The sequence below is a fragment of the Macaca fascicularis genome, chromosome 17 (genome assembly GCF_037993035.2).
Source record: "Macaca fascicularis isolate 582-1 chromosome 17, T2T-MFA8v1.1".
Lineage (NCBI taxonomy): Eukaryota > Metazoa > Chordata > Mammalia > Primates > Cercopithecidae > Macaca > Macaca fascicularis.
The window spans coordinates 30,892,242-30,907,116 of NC_088391.1; the positions used below are offsets into that span (position 1 = coordinate 30,892,242).

The following is a 14,875-nucleotide window of genomic DNA, read 5'->3' on the forward strand; positions in this document are numbered from 1 at the left end:
AAACATTAAATAACTTGCCCAAGGTCCTATACCTAATAAAGATAGAGCTGGGATTTAAGACTAGATTCTGGTTCCAGAGCCTGTACACTTAAAATGCTATTCCAAACTTTCTCTTCTATCCCCATAAACTATCCTCATCCCATATTCCCAACAAAGAAGGCAGAGAGCTGGATCTTCATGGTGCAGTGTTTTTTGTTTTTCGTTTTTTTTTTGTTTTGAGATGGAGTCTCACTCTGTTGTCCAGGCTGGAGTGCAGTGGCGTGATCTCGGCTCACTGCAACCTCTGCCTCCTGGGTTCAAGCAATTCTTCTGCCTCAGCCTCCCAAGGAGCTGGAACTACAGGCGCGCACCACCATGTCTGGGTAATTTTTGTATTTTTAGTAGAGACGGGGTTTCATCATATTGGCCAGGCTGGTCTCAAACTCCTGACCTCGTGATCCGCCTGCCTCAGCCTCCCAAAGTGCTGGGATTACAGGCGTGAGCTACTGCACCCGGCCCCATGGTGCAGTGTTCTTAGATGTGTTCTTAGATGTGTAGGTGTATATTGGTCAGGGAAGTCTAAAGGTATCTGTCACCTGGGTCATGGTAAACCCTATTTCAATATTTCCATGTTGATTCTGACAGGATGAACAACCCTTACAATTAAGTCTTTCTAACTGAGTCTAGTAAACCTTTCTAATCATTATTTTTACCAGTGCCCACCATTATTAAATCTGATCATGATGCCTTAAAGAACCTGAGCTACCCATTTCACATGTTATATAGGAGAAATCAAACACTTGCCACTTTTCTCTTATCTATCCCCCCAGTTGGAGTGGCTTAGTCAGTCAAGCAAGACCATCTCAGAGATTGTCCTTGACATGGATATTCCATGACCGAAAGACGTGAGCAGTCGAACACATGAAGGCATCACATTAACAATAGTAGTCAGCCAGGCACATTCTTCCCATGCGCTAGGGACTGTTTTGTGTGGTTATATATTAACCCATTTAGTCTTAACTCATTTAACCTAATTAACCCATTTAATCTAATATTAACCCATTAATAGATGTCACATGCCTGTTTAATCTGCCAAGAACAAAGCCAAGGGCATTTCTTTCATATTCTCACTCCTTCATTCAATCATTTGCCCATTTGTCGGGGCTTATTGAGTGCTTGCTGTAGGTAAGCCAGGCAGAATTCTAGGTTTTGGTGATCTCGTGGTGAACAAGCCACAGCTCCAGCCCTCCTAGAGCTTCTGTCTTACTGGGGCAGGAGACAATCAATTTAAAAAAAAAAAAACAACAATAAGCAGGAGAGTGATGCGTGTAGTCAAGGAAGGTGTTTCTGAGGAGGTGACCTTTAAGCAAGAACTTGTGTGAAGTGGAGAAATGATCTTTATGTTTGCATTCATCTGCTCCTTCATTCATTCAGCTGACAATACAGTTTAACAGACAACACAGTGAGCGGCCTCACTGTGTTTGGTTGCTGCTGTGGGGAATGTTGGTGGTCGGGGGTGAGGGCTGGGCTGCTTGTGGTGGCTAACCACATAGGCACTGGGGGAAGCCATGTTTGTTCTTACACGGGCAGGAGTGTATACCAGCAGCATAGGGTGCAGGTTTAGGAAAACGCTAGGAAGCATAATCCAGAATAGTAGAGTTTGGGGTTCCTCCTCCCTTTTTGATCTTAAAAAAAATCTTACTAAGAAGAGTCATATGACAAATAAGAAAATATTCTCCTGAAACAAATGTATGAGAGAAACTTCCCTGAAAGCTCTTAAAGTATAGCACTTCATTAGAACAAATGGATAATCTAAATAAGAAAAATATCAGATTCCAACAAATGAGAAGCTATTTTATGTTCTTCTCAGAATACAGTATGTTTTAATAATGTAAAAAAATGAGTATTTCTGACGTTCTTAAGTATTTGCAGGCTTTGTGCTCATCTTATGTGGAAAAAATTATTATTGTTCTCAGTACATAAGGGTTTGATTTGCAAAGGAACTACCATAAAAAATCTATTATAATGTTTTATAGCCATACCACTAGAGTAATCCTAATAACCCACATCTGTACTGCACACTACAGTTTAGAGTGGTAGAGTGGTCCTATGTAATTGATCGAATTCTCACCACAACCCTATGAAGGTAGGTAATGGCTGGGTTGATGTTATCATTCTTAGTAATAGTCCTAGTGGTCATGGTGTTACCATCATCTGCGTTTTACAGTTGAGGAAACTGACATTTAAGAACATAAGTAGTTTTCCCGGAATCTGTAAATTAAAATTCCCAAAGAGCAAACATAATTTTAAATTCTGATAGTGTGGCCTAATTAAATCTGATATTCAAGAATAAAACATCTAATTGAGCATTTGTAAACCCCATTTCCTTCTCATCTGTCATTGTCAGGGGTGGGAGGTAGGCAGCAGTTAAGAAAATGTGGTTAATATTTCCCAACAGTGCAGTGTTTTCCATTCTTCTTAGAATTATGTCTCCCTTTTGAAGGTCAATTTATTGTCTTTTTTATTTTCTTTTGGTCTTTATAGTAATTGATTTTATGGTATATGAAATGTTGGTGAAAAATGCTTAAAGGGTGGGAATTTCCTTGGAGCCAATTTTTTTCTCTTTGGGTACTTATTTGTTTGTTCTTGCCACAAGAATTTATTGTGTGCCAGGAACTGCACTAGATCCTGTCTCCGCTGCATTCACATTTCTTTGGTGGGCAAGAGTCTTACCTTGTGACTGACGTCTGGTTGTGTCTGTCCTCTCAGGTGGGGTGACCGCTCTCTGTTGGGACCCAGTCCAGCGGGTGTTGTTCTCAGGCAGTTCAGATCACTCTGTCATCATGTGGGACATCGGTGGGAGAAAAGGAACAGCCATCGAACTCCAAGGACACAAGTAAGGCTGCTGCTGGTTTCATAAAGACTCTCAGCTGACAACTAGAACAAAGGAGTGCAGCTCAGTCTCTATGGCAGGGTCTTAGCATGGGAAGGAACATGGCGGGAACACAAATACTGGCCACTTTGATTTATAACTGTGTAAAACTGTGTTTATATACTTATACCCCATTTTATTCCACAGAGCGTCTGAGAGTGCTTACAAAAACCATAAAATAAAGTAACGGCAGTGAATAAATAAAAGATAAAAATTAGAACTGGGAAGAATATAGCAGTAAAACTTTGAGTGAGGAAAAAAAGAGCTTAAAAATACAAGCTGTGAAGGCTTAGAAAATTTATATAATTGAGTTCAAATGTGGCTTCAGGCTCCTTGGCAGCATACGGAAAAGAGAAGAGGTAAGATCCTTCACAGTACATTTTGTACTTGACCAAATATTTATTGAGTGCTTGCCTTGATTCATGTCAGGCTCTTCTTCCTTAAGGGATAGGTTTTAGGGGGCTGTGAGGAAGTACAGAGAAAGCCTTGCATTTCCTTGGAGCAGTTCTCAAACTTTGCTGGGTACAGAGAATCTCTGAGGAATTTGTGAAAAGATGCCCGGTCCCTGTCTGCTAAGATTCTGGTTGCCATCCAGAGCTGTGTGGATCTGTGCTTTGACAAGCTTCCCAGGCAACTCCCCAGTGGTGACCCTCAGCCCACACCCAGAGACGCCCTGCTGTCCCTGGGGGCAAAGCCTAATCTTTTTGCATAAAAGAATGTTAGATCTGCTTTACAACTCCAGTGCTCATCTGAATTGTTTTTTGCTTGTTAAGTTTTCAAAACGATCTTGAACAACCCTTGACAGCCATAAACAATTGTTTGTAATGCTCCTATGAATTAACCAGTTTTAAGCAACATTAGCTTTTCCTGTAAATCTGCTTGGAAACCCTAGTTTTAAAATATTCTCCTAAATAGTTAAATCTAGTTTGGAATTGTTGGACATAAACTAATTAAATTTTGGAGGACCCATGTACAAATAACTGTTTTAGTTTTAGAATTTAGTGTTAGAGAAATAGCTATTAAGCCTTTCTTTCTCATAGTGGAGAACAGAACAGCTGTCTGGGGTCACTCCTGGCTTGTGGGGCCACTCAGACCTTGTCATCAGTTCATTAGAGGAATCATTCCCTTATGTTTATCTTTATGACAAGAGAACACACATCCATGTCCTGTAGAAAGAGTTCACATCATCCATGTAAGAGAAGGAAAAAGGAAACCAGGGCCAGGTGCGGTGGCTCACACCTGTAATCCCAGCACTTTGGGAGGCTGAGGCAGGTGGATCACGAGGTCAAGAGTTCAAGACCAGCCTGGCCAACATGGTGAAACCCTGTCTCTACTAAGAATACAGAAAGTAGCCAGGCGTAGTGGCCCGTGCCTGTAATCTCAGCTACTCGGGAGGCTGAGGCAGGACAATCACTTGAACCCGGGAGGTGGAGGTTGCGGTAAGCTGAGATTGCACCATTGCACTCCAGCCTGGGCAACAGAGCAAGACTCCGTCTCAAAAAAAAAAGAAAAAAAAAAAGAAGCCAAAGCACAGTTGTGTTTAATAACACTATTATCATCTAATCTACCACATAATTCCTGCCAACTTAGACTTTCTCAGAGAAGCGAAATGCAGGTTTTGAATGAAGATGACTAATATTTACTGGACTCATTCAGTTTAACTCCTAACTGGTTTTATGTGTACACAGTGGTTAATAAAGACTGCAAGCACTCTTGCACGATTTCATGCACCAGATGCTGAACTGCAGCAGTGCTTAACACTAGCATCACTGTGTGCAGAGGGCCCTTGACCTGAATGGAAAATGTGGGTCTGGGAAACTTACCCCTATAGTTTGTTAAGAAAGGAAAAACTATAAAGTTTAGATAAGTCTCTCAGTTCCAGAAAAACAAAACTTTAACAAATAGGTCTTCCAGTTTCTAAGTACAGACTTGTCCTTTTAGAAAATGGAATAAACCCTGCTTGGAGTTATGCTGATAGAATCGTGCCCTTAGAACTTGCACAGGTAAGCAGGCAGGCTGCTGAGATGAGGAGCCACTAGGCAGAAGTGGTTTTACACAGGATGGAGGGCAGAAGGCCTTTGCCTGGAGCTTTATTCAATTCAAGCTTAGTAATACGTAAAGTAAGCTCTATGAGGGACTTCTTGTCATCAGGTTTTAACCCCGGGGAGTGGTGGCTCTGGTGTCACAGAGCCAGGAGAGGAAACTTCCTCAGCATCAATCAGTGTCACTCTGTTAGAGTGATCTGAATGCCAGGGTGGGGATAGAGAAGCCTCTGGAGCCGCCGGAAGTAGTGAGATGGCATGGAAAGAAGGTTTCGGGATCATCTGGCAGAAAAGGAGACCACTTTCAGGCAGGCAGGGAACAACTTTCGCAGCCGCCATTCCTTTATCCTGAAAGCCAGCTGCTGGCATCCAGTGATTCTCGTATTTGAGTAGCACCTAATATTTTGTGAAAGAACTTTCAAACCACACAGACTCCATTTAATCTTGGCAGTAACACTATAAAAGAGAGAGCTCGGATACCATTTTTAGAAGAGAATAGTGAAGTATTCAATATTAATATTCAATATTAAGCCCCAGCTGATAGCTTAGATCTCTAAACCTTAACTGAGTCCAGCAGGGAGCTGCTTAGCACCTTTGATATATCCAGCCCTCAGTAAGGCACTGGGGATACTAAAGTGAACATTTATTGACTAACACATGGTCCCCAACATGCCCGGTGATGTTTGCTGATGCTTAGGCCTCAAGGCTGCCCTTTGCTTTCCTACAGTTCCTGGTTTTCCTTCCACCCCCAGAGTGACTGATGGTGGCCCGAGTTCCAAATCGGGGACATAACTGGTGAGCCTGGAAACCGGGGAGAGCAGACTGGCCTCCCCAGGATAGGGAGACTGCCTTTCCTTGGTATGGAAATGTCCAGCCATTCTGTTGAGGGACAGCTGCACATGTCTTCTGTTCTGAGTTCCACAGCTTCTTACCATCCTTCAGCAACAGAAAATGTGACATTTTTATAACTAGCTCGATTTGGTGTGTAAAAATCCCATAAAGCAGAGAACGCTTTAGCACCAAAGAAAGTGATTGATGACAGTGAAACTCTTTCCAAGTCCAAGGGAAAAAAGCTAAGAAAGTATTCTTTTATATGGTATTATCTGCATTGGAAGCATTCTGGTGTATTTATTCCCTGTAGCAAGTGGATCGTGATTGTGTGCTGTGCTAGCTCTGTGGGAGGAAGGGCAAAAAAAAAAAAAAAAAAGGCTCCAGATTCCGGGACCAGTTATGTTTGCAAGCACCAGTTACTAGTTGGATGATTGTTAGCGAAACATAAACCTGGACACTTATTGTCCCATGCCTACCTTGTCATAGCTAATAACGGTACTTGGTCTTTTTAGATCCCTTTTAAATTCTTATATAATACTGTCATTTCATGACCAACTTCATGCCCATAATTTTTCTTTCTAGTAGTGTTTTCCTATCCTTCTAAGACTTGATGGTGATTTAATATAACCTGACTTGAAGCACCAATAAAGATCTTTGCTACTCCTCATATTGGAACCCTCTACCAAGACTGGATTCAGCGGCTTATGTGAGGCTAGGTCACAGTCAGGGCCCCTGGCACTTCCAGTCTGTGGATTTGCTTTTTCCTTCCAAAATCCAAGCTCTTGATTTCTCTCTTACTGCTCTTACCATGCATGAGAATTTTGTTATAAGAGTTCTCAAAACCTTTTGGTAAAGAAATAGGCCACTTGTAAATAAATACACATTGAGAGAATTTGTGCTTTTTCCCCTTGTATCGAGTAAATTGCATTGAAAATTATAAAAGGAGTAGTATTCTTGCATTCAGCTTCTGGGTTAGGGGACAGGAGGACAAGGATCAGTACAAATGACAGCTTTCTTTCTGCTCAAATCTGTGAGATTTAAGAGCATTTCCCACTGTGGTGCTAGGGAACTGTTAGGATAGAGGGAAAAAGATGGCTTTTTTATTTCTAACTATTTAGCTAAACACATAATAGATCAAAATACCAGCCATGAGAGTTTTCATAGAAGGTAGAATCTTCTCAAAGACAGAAGGGCTGGAAAATGTGGTCATTAGCGTGCAGGCCTCTGAGTCAGGTCAAACTGTATTTGAACTGGCCCTTCTGCCAATGGCCTGCAGCCTCAGGCAAGGCACTGCACCTCTCTGATCTTCAGTTTTCTCATCTCTAAAATAAGGACAAAATTGGAAGGAAAAACCCTCACAAGGTTGTCAAAAAATATAAATGATGTAATGCATGTAAAATAATCAGCCCAGGAGTACAGGCCTGGTAAATGGCGGTTGTTAAGATTACTCTTGTTAATAAAAATTCCAAGTCAAAAATCCTGCCTTGGGATCTGACTACTGTTTCTCTTTGTAGAATTTCCTAAGGAAATATTAACATATATTCAAAACTCAGTCAACACATGTTTACTGAGCTCCAGCTACAGACTTTGTGTTAGATACTCAGGACACAAAAGTGAGTTAGGAAATAGCCCTGCCTTTGTGGAGATGTGCTACCAGTATGAAAACAGGCAAAGGTGGCACCGTTCACCAATTTTACTGGAAAGTGGGAGGCCTCAGTGCGGGGGTGGGGGGTCACGCTTGGTTTGGATGTTAGATGAAGAGATTCTCATAGTTCTCAGGATTAGGAGGTTACCCAGAACAGAGAATAGCATGAACTAAAATACAGTGGGTTCAGGAAATACAAGTGGACAGAGGACGAGAGCCTAATCTAAACCTTCACCCTGCCACCAAACAGCAGAACATCACTGGTGCTCAAACCAGTGCCCCCAAACAGGGGTCCCTGAGTTCAGGTTTAGCCTGGCAGTGGGCCAAGGATCCCTGAGGAAGCAGATCCCTTTTAGGGTGCTTTGGCTTGGGATGACCCTACATAGTACTGTCTGGGAGACCTCACTCGCGTGGATTGCTCACAGCCTTCTCTGGTCCTTGGAGCTTGGAAGACCTATGCGTATAGGAGAGTGAGATCTCTGGTAGTAGAAGCATAATTAGATGCCCACTAAAAAACCTAAACTTTTCATCAAAGAAATGAACAATGCTATACATTTGAGTTCCCCTTACTCTTGAGGGATGAAGAAAGGCTTAAGTTGACTGTTGGGCAGATGTTAGCTTGTGTCTGAGATCTGTTTCTCTAAAAACGTAAGGCCTTCTCTACCCTCTCCATTAATAATCAGACACAGGACTGGCTTCATGGGCATGTGACCTGTGCAGTCACACAAGGTCCCATTCTTAGAAGGGCCTCACACTTGGTTTAATGAGCTGCTGCCACCATCTTGTAATTCTTAATCAAGTTTTTTAAAGGGACTCTGTATTTTCATTTTGCACTAGTCCCTCCAATTATATAGCTGGACCTGACAGACATATGTTGCTGCTAGGACTGGTGAGAAAGGAAATGAGGCCATCCCACTAACTGTAGTATTTATAGATGGCAGATCCTGGTGGTTGTGAAAAGTGGGGGTTTTGTGCACTTGTAAGAGCATTTGCAGTGCAGTACATGGTAGCACTTGTCCATGAAATAATGACCAGTTTTGAAATGCTTTCTAGTATAAATGCTACAGTGATGTCAGCTGAAACACAAATGTTAGAAGGTATCTTTTCATTCTTCATAACCCTTAACCTGTAAACCTGGGATGTTCCCTCACCTAGCTTTTAACTGCAAGGTGGTTATATTTTGAATCCCTAAATCAAGAAGTCTAGAGCAGCTTTATTGTCAAACTTGGAATCCAGCATTCATCACTGTGTTTCACTCTTCTATGTTGGAATATTAACAGTACTGGAGTCCCATAAATTATGTATTTGTTGCTGAATGTTGCTGCCAGCTATGAGTGGCAAAGCAGTTCCTTATGTAGCTTATTTTGGTTTTACAAGATCATTGATGTGTATCAAGATGCCTCAACAAATGAAATGTAGTTCAAATCATACAATTACGAGTCTGTGCAACTAGACAGATTTTTCTTGCCCTTGAGTGTCACAGTGGTGGCACTCTATACTTTAAAAAGTGTGAAAAAACAACCAGGAGAGATAGGGAAAACCCAATTGGCTTTTTACAAAATGAATACATGTCAAAGATTTTATATTAGGCATTAATTAATAATTAACTAACTGGCAGAGTAAAAGGTTACAGTCAGTCCAAAGGAAAATCCAAAGAGTAGACACATACATAGGCAACAGAGAATGTGAAAATGAATTTGTTAGCAGACGCACAGCTGGCTTCTCCCATGGGCAGGGTGGGGTGTGGGATTAGGTGTGTCTTCACTGGACAAGATTTGTTTGCAATAATATCAGTATTCTTTATAGAGTTGTAAGTAGATTAGTAAAAATACTAAAAGATGTAGTCCCCTGTAGAATCAGATAGCCCAGAAGAGTGTGCTAGACAACACCTGAAGTTCCGCTGAAAAGATGACCAGTGATCTCTTTTTACCCATTTCAAGTCTTTCTGAGTTTACCTGATTGTGCTTCCCCCCTCCTCCCCTGTGATCATAATAATCTCAGTGATTATCCTTCATCACAAAAAAAAAAAAAAAAAAAAAAAAACCAGGCTGGTCTCAGGAGGTTAGTCCTGATTATTTATATTGGTAGAGTAAAGAGTCTTAATGAACCATATAGGCCACTCATATTTGCTTTGCAAATCCAGAGCCACACAGTATCCAACAATTTTGTGTTAAGCCCACAAAATTCACTTCTACCTGGAAGTTTTTATAAAGAATCTTGCACTGGACTTTTCTTTTCTTTCTTTTTCTTTTTTTTTTTTTTTTGAGACAGAGTCTCGCTGTGTCGCCCAGGCTGGAGTGCAGTGGTGTGATCTTGGCTCACTGCCATCTCCACCTCCAGGTTCAAGCCATTCTCCTGCCTCAGCCTCCCAAGTAGCTGGGATTACAGGCATGCGCCACCATGCCCAGCTAATTTTTGTATTTTCAGTAGAGATGGGGTTTCTTCACATTGACCAGGCTGGTCTTGAACTCCCAAAGTGCTGAGATTACAGGTGTGAGCCACCACTGGACTGGACTTTTCAGAGCCTCTAAAATTTGCCATACCAAGGCTAGAAAACTAAGCTCAAGAAACTCTACTGTATTTCACCTACAATACTTGCAACAGTTGAATTCCTCAAAGTTTCCACCATTTGCTAGGTTCTTGGCCTGGTACCTTCCTTACCAGTTGTAAGGCCAGGACCCTGCAAATCAGATACCAGGCCAGTTTTCCTGGGAAGGCTTTGTAAGTTGGCTCTATGAGTTCTTAAAGTGGCTAGTCATATCTGATTCAGTGAGCATCATTCTCACACATGACACTCCAGGTTATACAGTTGATTTGCCCAGTTATATCTTGCCAATAGATTCTCATTGAATCAATGCAAATAACTGTGTTTCCATGAAAATTAAGGCGTCTCTGTAACAGTTTTCTTAAATTCTGGGCAGTCAGTGAGAATTGGGTATCATTTCTTAAATGTTTTGATTTAACTTATAATACCAGAGTTTACGAAATTGTGGGTTAGAGATAGCTTTAAAATAAGAGAAAAGGCATCCTCATATATCCAGAAAATAGAACATTAAAACAACATCAACAGTATTCCAGACAAATAACCACAATAGAATTTCCCTGTTCTGTTCATTCAGTTCTATGAATGAACTGTAATTAATTCTTGTTCTGATGGTTCTTGGTTTAGCAGTTCACATTCATGAAGCCATCTGCATTCAGACTAAAAAGGGTCCAGAAATCCAAGGAAATCCTGACTCAATCCACTGGCACAGCTTAAAAATTATCTAAGCAATGTCAGCTCAGCGGCCTGTGCCAAAGAGTCTGTTCTTTGAAATATCAATATTTTAAAATACCTAGTACAAATAGTTCTTTTCCATGAAACTCTGAGGCTATCCTTTATTGAAGTCACAAACTCTATAGCAGGGCCTTCGGGCAAGGATCAGAATAATACAGAAATTATCTACAGATTATAGAGATTTTGTAACTTAAGGGTTAATTTGTAATTGTGACCAATGATATCAGAATGAGGGAAAGTAAAATTCCCCATTGGGATATGCTATATAACTATTTCCTAAGAATTGTGATCAGTATTTCCCCATGGGTAAAACATATTATAGACAATAATGACATCAGGAAATCTCCACAGTCTTCCAATAAAACATATAATTTCTGAAATACTAAGAAAATTTTTTACTTACTGACTTAACCTAGGGCCGGCTGAGCATCTCTTCTGATCTGACAATTATTCCCATTTACTCTTAAAATAGTAACACATCAAACAAATGCAATTATTTATAGCATTTCTTTTTTAAATTTTTTTTCCTTTTTCAGACAAGGTCTCACTGTCACCCAGGCTGGAGTGCAGTGGTATGATCACAGCTTGCTGCAGCCTCAACCTTTCAGGCTCAAGTGATCCTCTGATCTCAGCCTCCCTAGTAGCTGGGACTATAGGCGTGTACCACCACATCTGACTATTTTTTTAATTTTTGTAGAGACAGGGTCTCACCATGCTGCCCAGGCTGCTCTCAAATTCCTTGGCTCAAGCAGTCCTTCTGTCCCAGCTTCCCAAAGTGCTGAGATTACAGACATGAGCCACTGCACCTCACCACATTTCTCTTTTTGTAAGACAAGGGAGCAAGTCTTTATGATTTTCTAGGACCTCTTTGGGAAATCTTCAGGCATAAAACACATCCTAAAAATTTTATTTTTTCAAAACAGAGGTTCAGTTTGGAAAGGCAAAACCAGGGTTGTATATAGTAAGACATTCTTCTTCAAAGGGGTTAACGTGTTTAAGTTCCCTTGTCCATTGTTCCCTGCTCTCAAGGCCAGACTTCCTTACTCTCTGTGTTCCCTTGCCCTGGGAAACAACCTTCCTCTCAGTCTTTACCTATAGAGCCCACATTCCACATCTGCTACTCCCTCTGTAAATCACCCCTCCCGTTGCAATGCCCCCTACCCCCACCGCCAAAACTGTTTTCCCACCAGTGTAACCGCATCCCTGCACTTCTCAAGTTAGCCAACCGAGTTCAGCTTAGATTGTGCAGTCCAACTCTACCCAATGGAGACTGGACACAGCAGTAGGAGCCAATGCGTTAGGGATAAAGCCACTGTTTTCCTTTGTTTGGTGTGCTCTTGTGGTGACCAGACTAACGAGCAGCACCCTTCTGCAGAAGTAAACTTTGCCTTGCTGAGAAATCAACTGTCAGAGTGTTCATTTTATTTGTTACTTCAGGCTTTATTTCTAACAAGAGTTGTCAAGGGAATTTTAAGTGGGGGTAAGATAGGAGCATGGCTGCTTAAGAAGCAATACCTGGTTATCTGTATAATTAAAGCAGTAAAACATTTAAAAATAAGCATAGATGATAACACAATTTTAAATAATTTAAAATTCTTTTCACACGTGAGTACTTCTTGTTCTCTTTTTTTTTCTTAAGTGCATTAATCGAGTCAACATTAAAGTACTGAAAATAATTCTGGTGAGACATAGAATCTCTGCTAGCTAGGCAGATTCCACAGAAGGTAAAGAATATCCTTTCACATTGTAGGCATTAATCAGTAAACTAACGAAGCAAGCCATCAAAACTGAGGGAACTTAGCCAAAATTGTAATGCATCTTACAGCTTTTTTCCAGACTAAAGTATTGTAAGCCAAAGCAAGTAAAACTCGCTTTCCAAGTTTTGTCCTTCATTTTTCTCTTTCATATTCCAGAACAAATTGACACTTTAGTATTGCCCTTTTCATCTTCATTCTCTCAAAAGTATACAGTGGAGTTTTCCAGAAGCTATAAGAAGTGATATTATGATTATGATAAATACAGAAAGATGATTATCCAGCTCTCCTATTAAGTCAGATATTAGAAAGACTTGCAAAAATATTAAAGAATGTCATTTTTCTCATCATAATTTTTTGTTTTGGAAAATGTCTTTTTCTTTTTTTTTTTTTACAAAATATGTGACATGTTAAAATGAAATGGATTCATCATTGCTGTTTTCAAATGAATTAATGTTTTTTAAATTTCTCAGTTTTATTTCCAAATACAGCAAACATTGATCATTGTCACTTATTAAACCAAAGCTCTTTGGTGTCCTCAAATAAGTTTTAAGAGTATAAAGGGATTGTGAGACCAAAATGTTCAAGAACCACTGCTTTGATACAAAGCTAACCTGTTTTTCTTTGAAAAACAAAAACCATTGTATTTCTTTTTCATTAATGCTCCTGGCATAATCTCAACCACCCATTTAAATTATAATAATTAACCAAAGAATCTAATTTATATTTCATAGAGAAAATTAGGAGGAGGGAGGATATGGATAAATCATCCCATATAATCATTTTAGCAGACTAGCAGAACTCATGAACACGCATTACTGAAATTTCCATAGTGACATAAGGCACTTTTACATTCCCTTAAAGTGGCAAAAAATGAACTCATGTATTGACACAACTCAAAGGTATAGCCTCGCTATAGCATAGAAACATAAGAAGCAAACATATGTAAACTTAATATTATACTTTATACAAAGTCACAGTATTCTAACTTATGTAGACATTATCTAAGTATCCAATGGTTATTGATTAGCTCAGGTTAACATTAGTCCATTTTGTTACCTAAGGATCTTGGAAATTATCTTTAAGTTGATATGCTACAAAATATAATTGCTATTCATATAAAAAAGTTTGTCAGAATATTCAATTCAGCTGAACACAATTTATATTTTTAATAATCTTAAACATTATGTATGAGCTCATTTGACCAGCTATCCTGAATAAATTTAGGATAAATAAAAATAAAATGCACACTTGTATTCTGTTCAACACTAATAAATCAGAGAAAGATGTAACATTTTAAAACCTATGTTACTAGTCTCATTTGCCAAATGAAACTTAATTTTATGAACTTGGATTCTTAAAATATTACTGAATTGGCTAGCAGTTTCTGTTAAAAGAATTTGTATGTTTAAGTCTAGCAGGTTCACAATATTAGAGGTTTGATGTTCCGTGATTTTAGGAGGACTCAATTTAGAAAAGCACTTGTTTATCTCTATCAGACAATCAGAACAAGTTCTTTTAATTTAAAAGGTATCGTAATCCCATTTATTGACACCCTCTGGAAATAGGAAAGCATTCCACACACAGCAAGAGGTGAAGGCTCTTCTGGATTATAAACACATAGACAGAGCTTAATAGCTTTAGGTTTTCAACTTCAGCCACAGATCAAGAATAAACAGAAACACACAAAAAATCACCAGTCCAGATATCAAAGAGCTGTTCTCCTTCCCAGTAGAACCAAAATTCTTCATTGATTTGAGCTCAAAATAGACAACCATACCAAAAAAAAAAAAAAAAACCAAGAAACTATATACCCTATTCTCTCACCCAACAAAGACAGATCTCTGTAATCCATTGTTAACAATCACTCAGACCATAAAACTAAATTCTCCATCATCTTTGCTGCCAAGAAGGAATAACTTGTCAGCCCTGCACAAACTAGAAAGAAAAATAAAACAGAATCAGGAGAGAGAGTAAAAACTAGAGAAATGGAGAGCCTGTGAAATTCAGGTCTGTTACTACTATGGATTCACTCTGGGAGCCAAGAAAAGGCACGGCTGGTCCTAAGCCACTTGTGAGATACACACCTGAGGCAACACAGTTTACCTGGCTGTGTCAGGTAAATCCGGTGGGCATCTCAACGGATGACCTCCAAAACTCTTCAAGGATAATTTTGTAAAAGGGAAAATCATGACTCTTGAACAAATATAAAATGAACATATGCTATAGATTTTAATTACTTGAGGAAGGAGGGAACCAGTAAGAAGTTACAGTCCATTCAACAATCAGCTTTTTTCCTTAAGTGTTGTAACTGACAGATTACCTCTTCCTGGGGCCTGAACATGTCAAGGAGCATTCAGACTTATTTTAAATCCCGGATACTCTTCTGACCTTTAGCATGCTGAAAATTCCATC

At 39.7% G+C, this 14,875-nt stretch overlaps 1 protein-coding gene across 18 annotated transcripts in view; it reads left to right on the plus strand.

The window, feature by feature from the left end:
- Positions 1–14,875, plus strand: part of WDFY2 (WD repeat and FYVE domain containing 2) — a 184,228-nt gene that overhangs the window by 151,287 nt on the left and 18,066 nt on the right. For all 18 annotated transcript variants that reach the window (XR_012426982.1, XR_012426981.1, XM_074022069.1 and 15 more), the window contains one exon: positions 2,749–2,875. Coding sequence is in view for 16 of the 18 variants with exons in the window: in XM_074022069.1 (XP_073878170.1) it covers positions 2,749–2,875 (127 nt within the window). In the remaining 2 variants the exon portion in view is untranslated. The remainder of the gene's footprint in view (positions 1–2,748; positions 2,876–14,875) is intronic.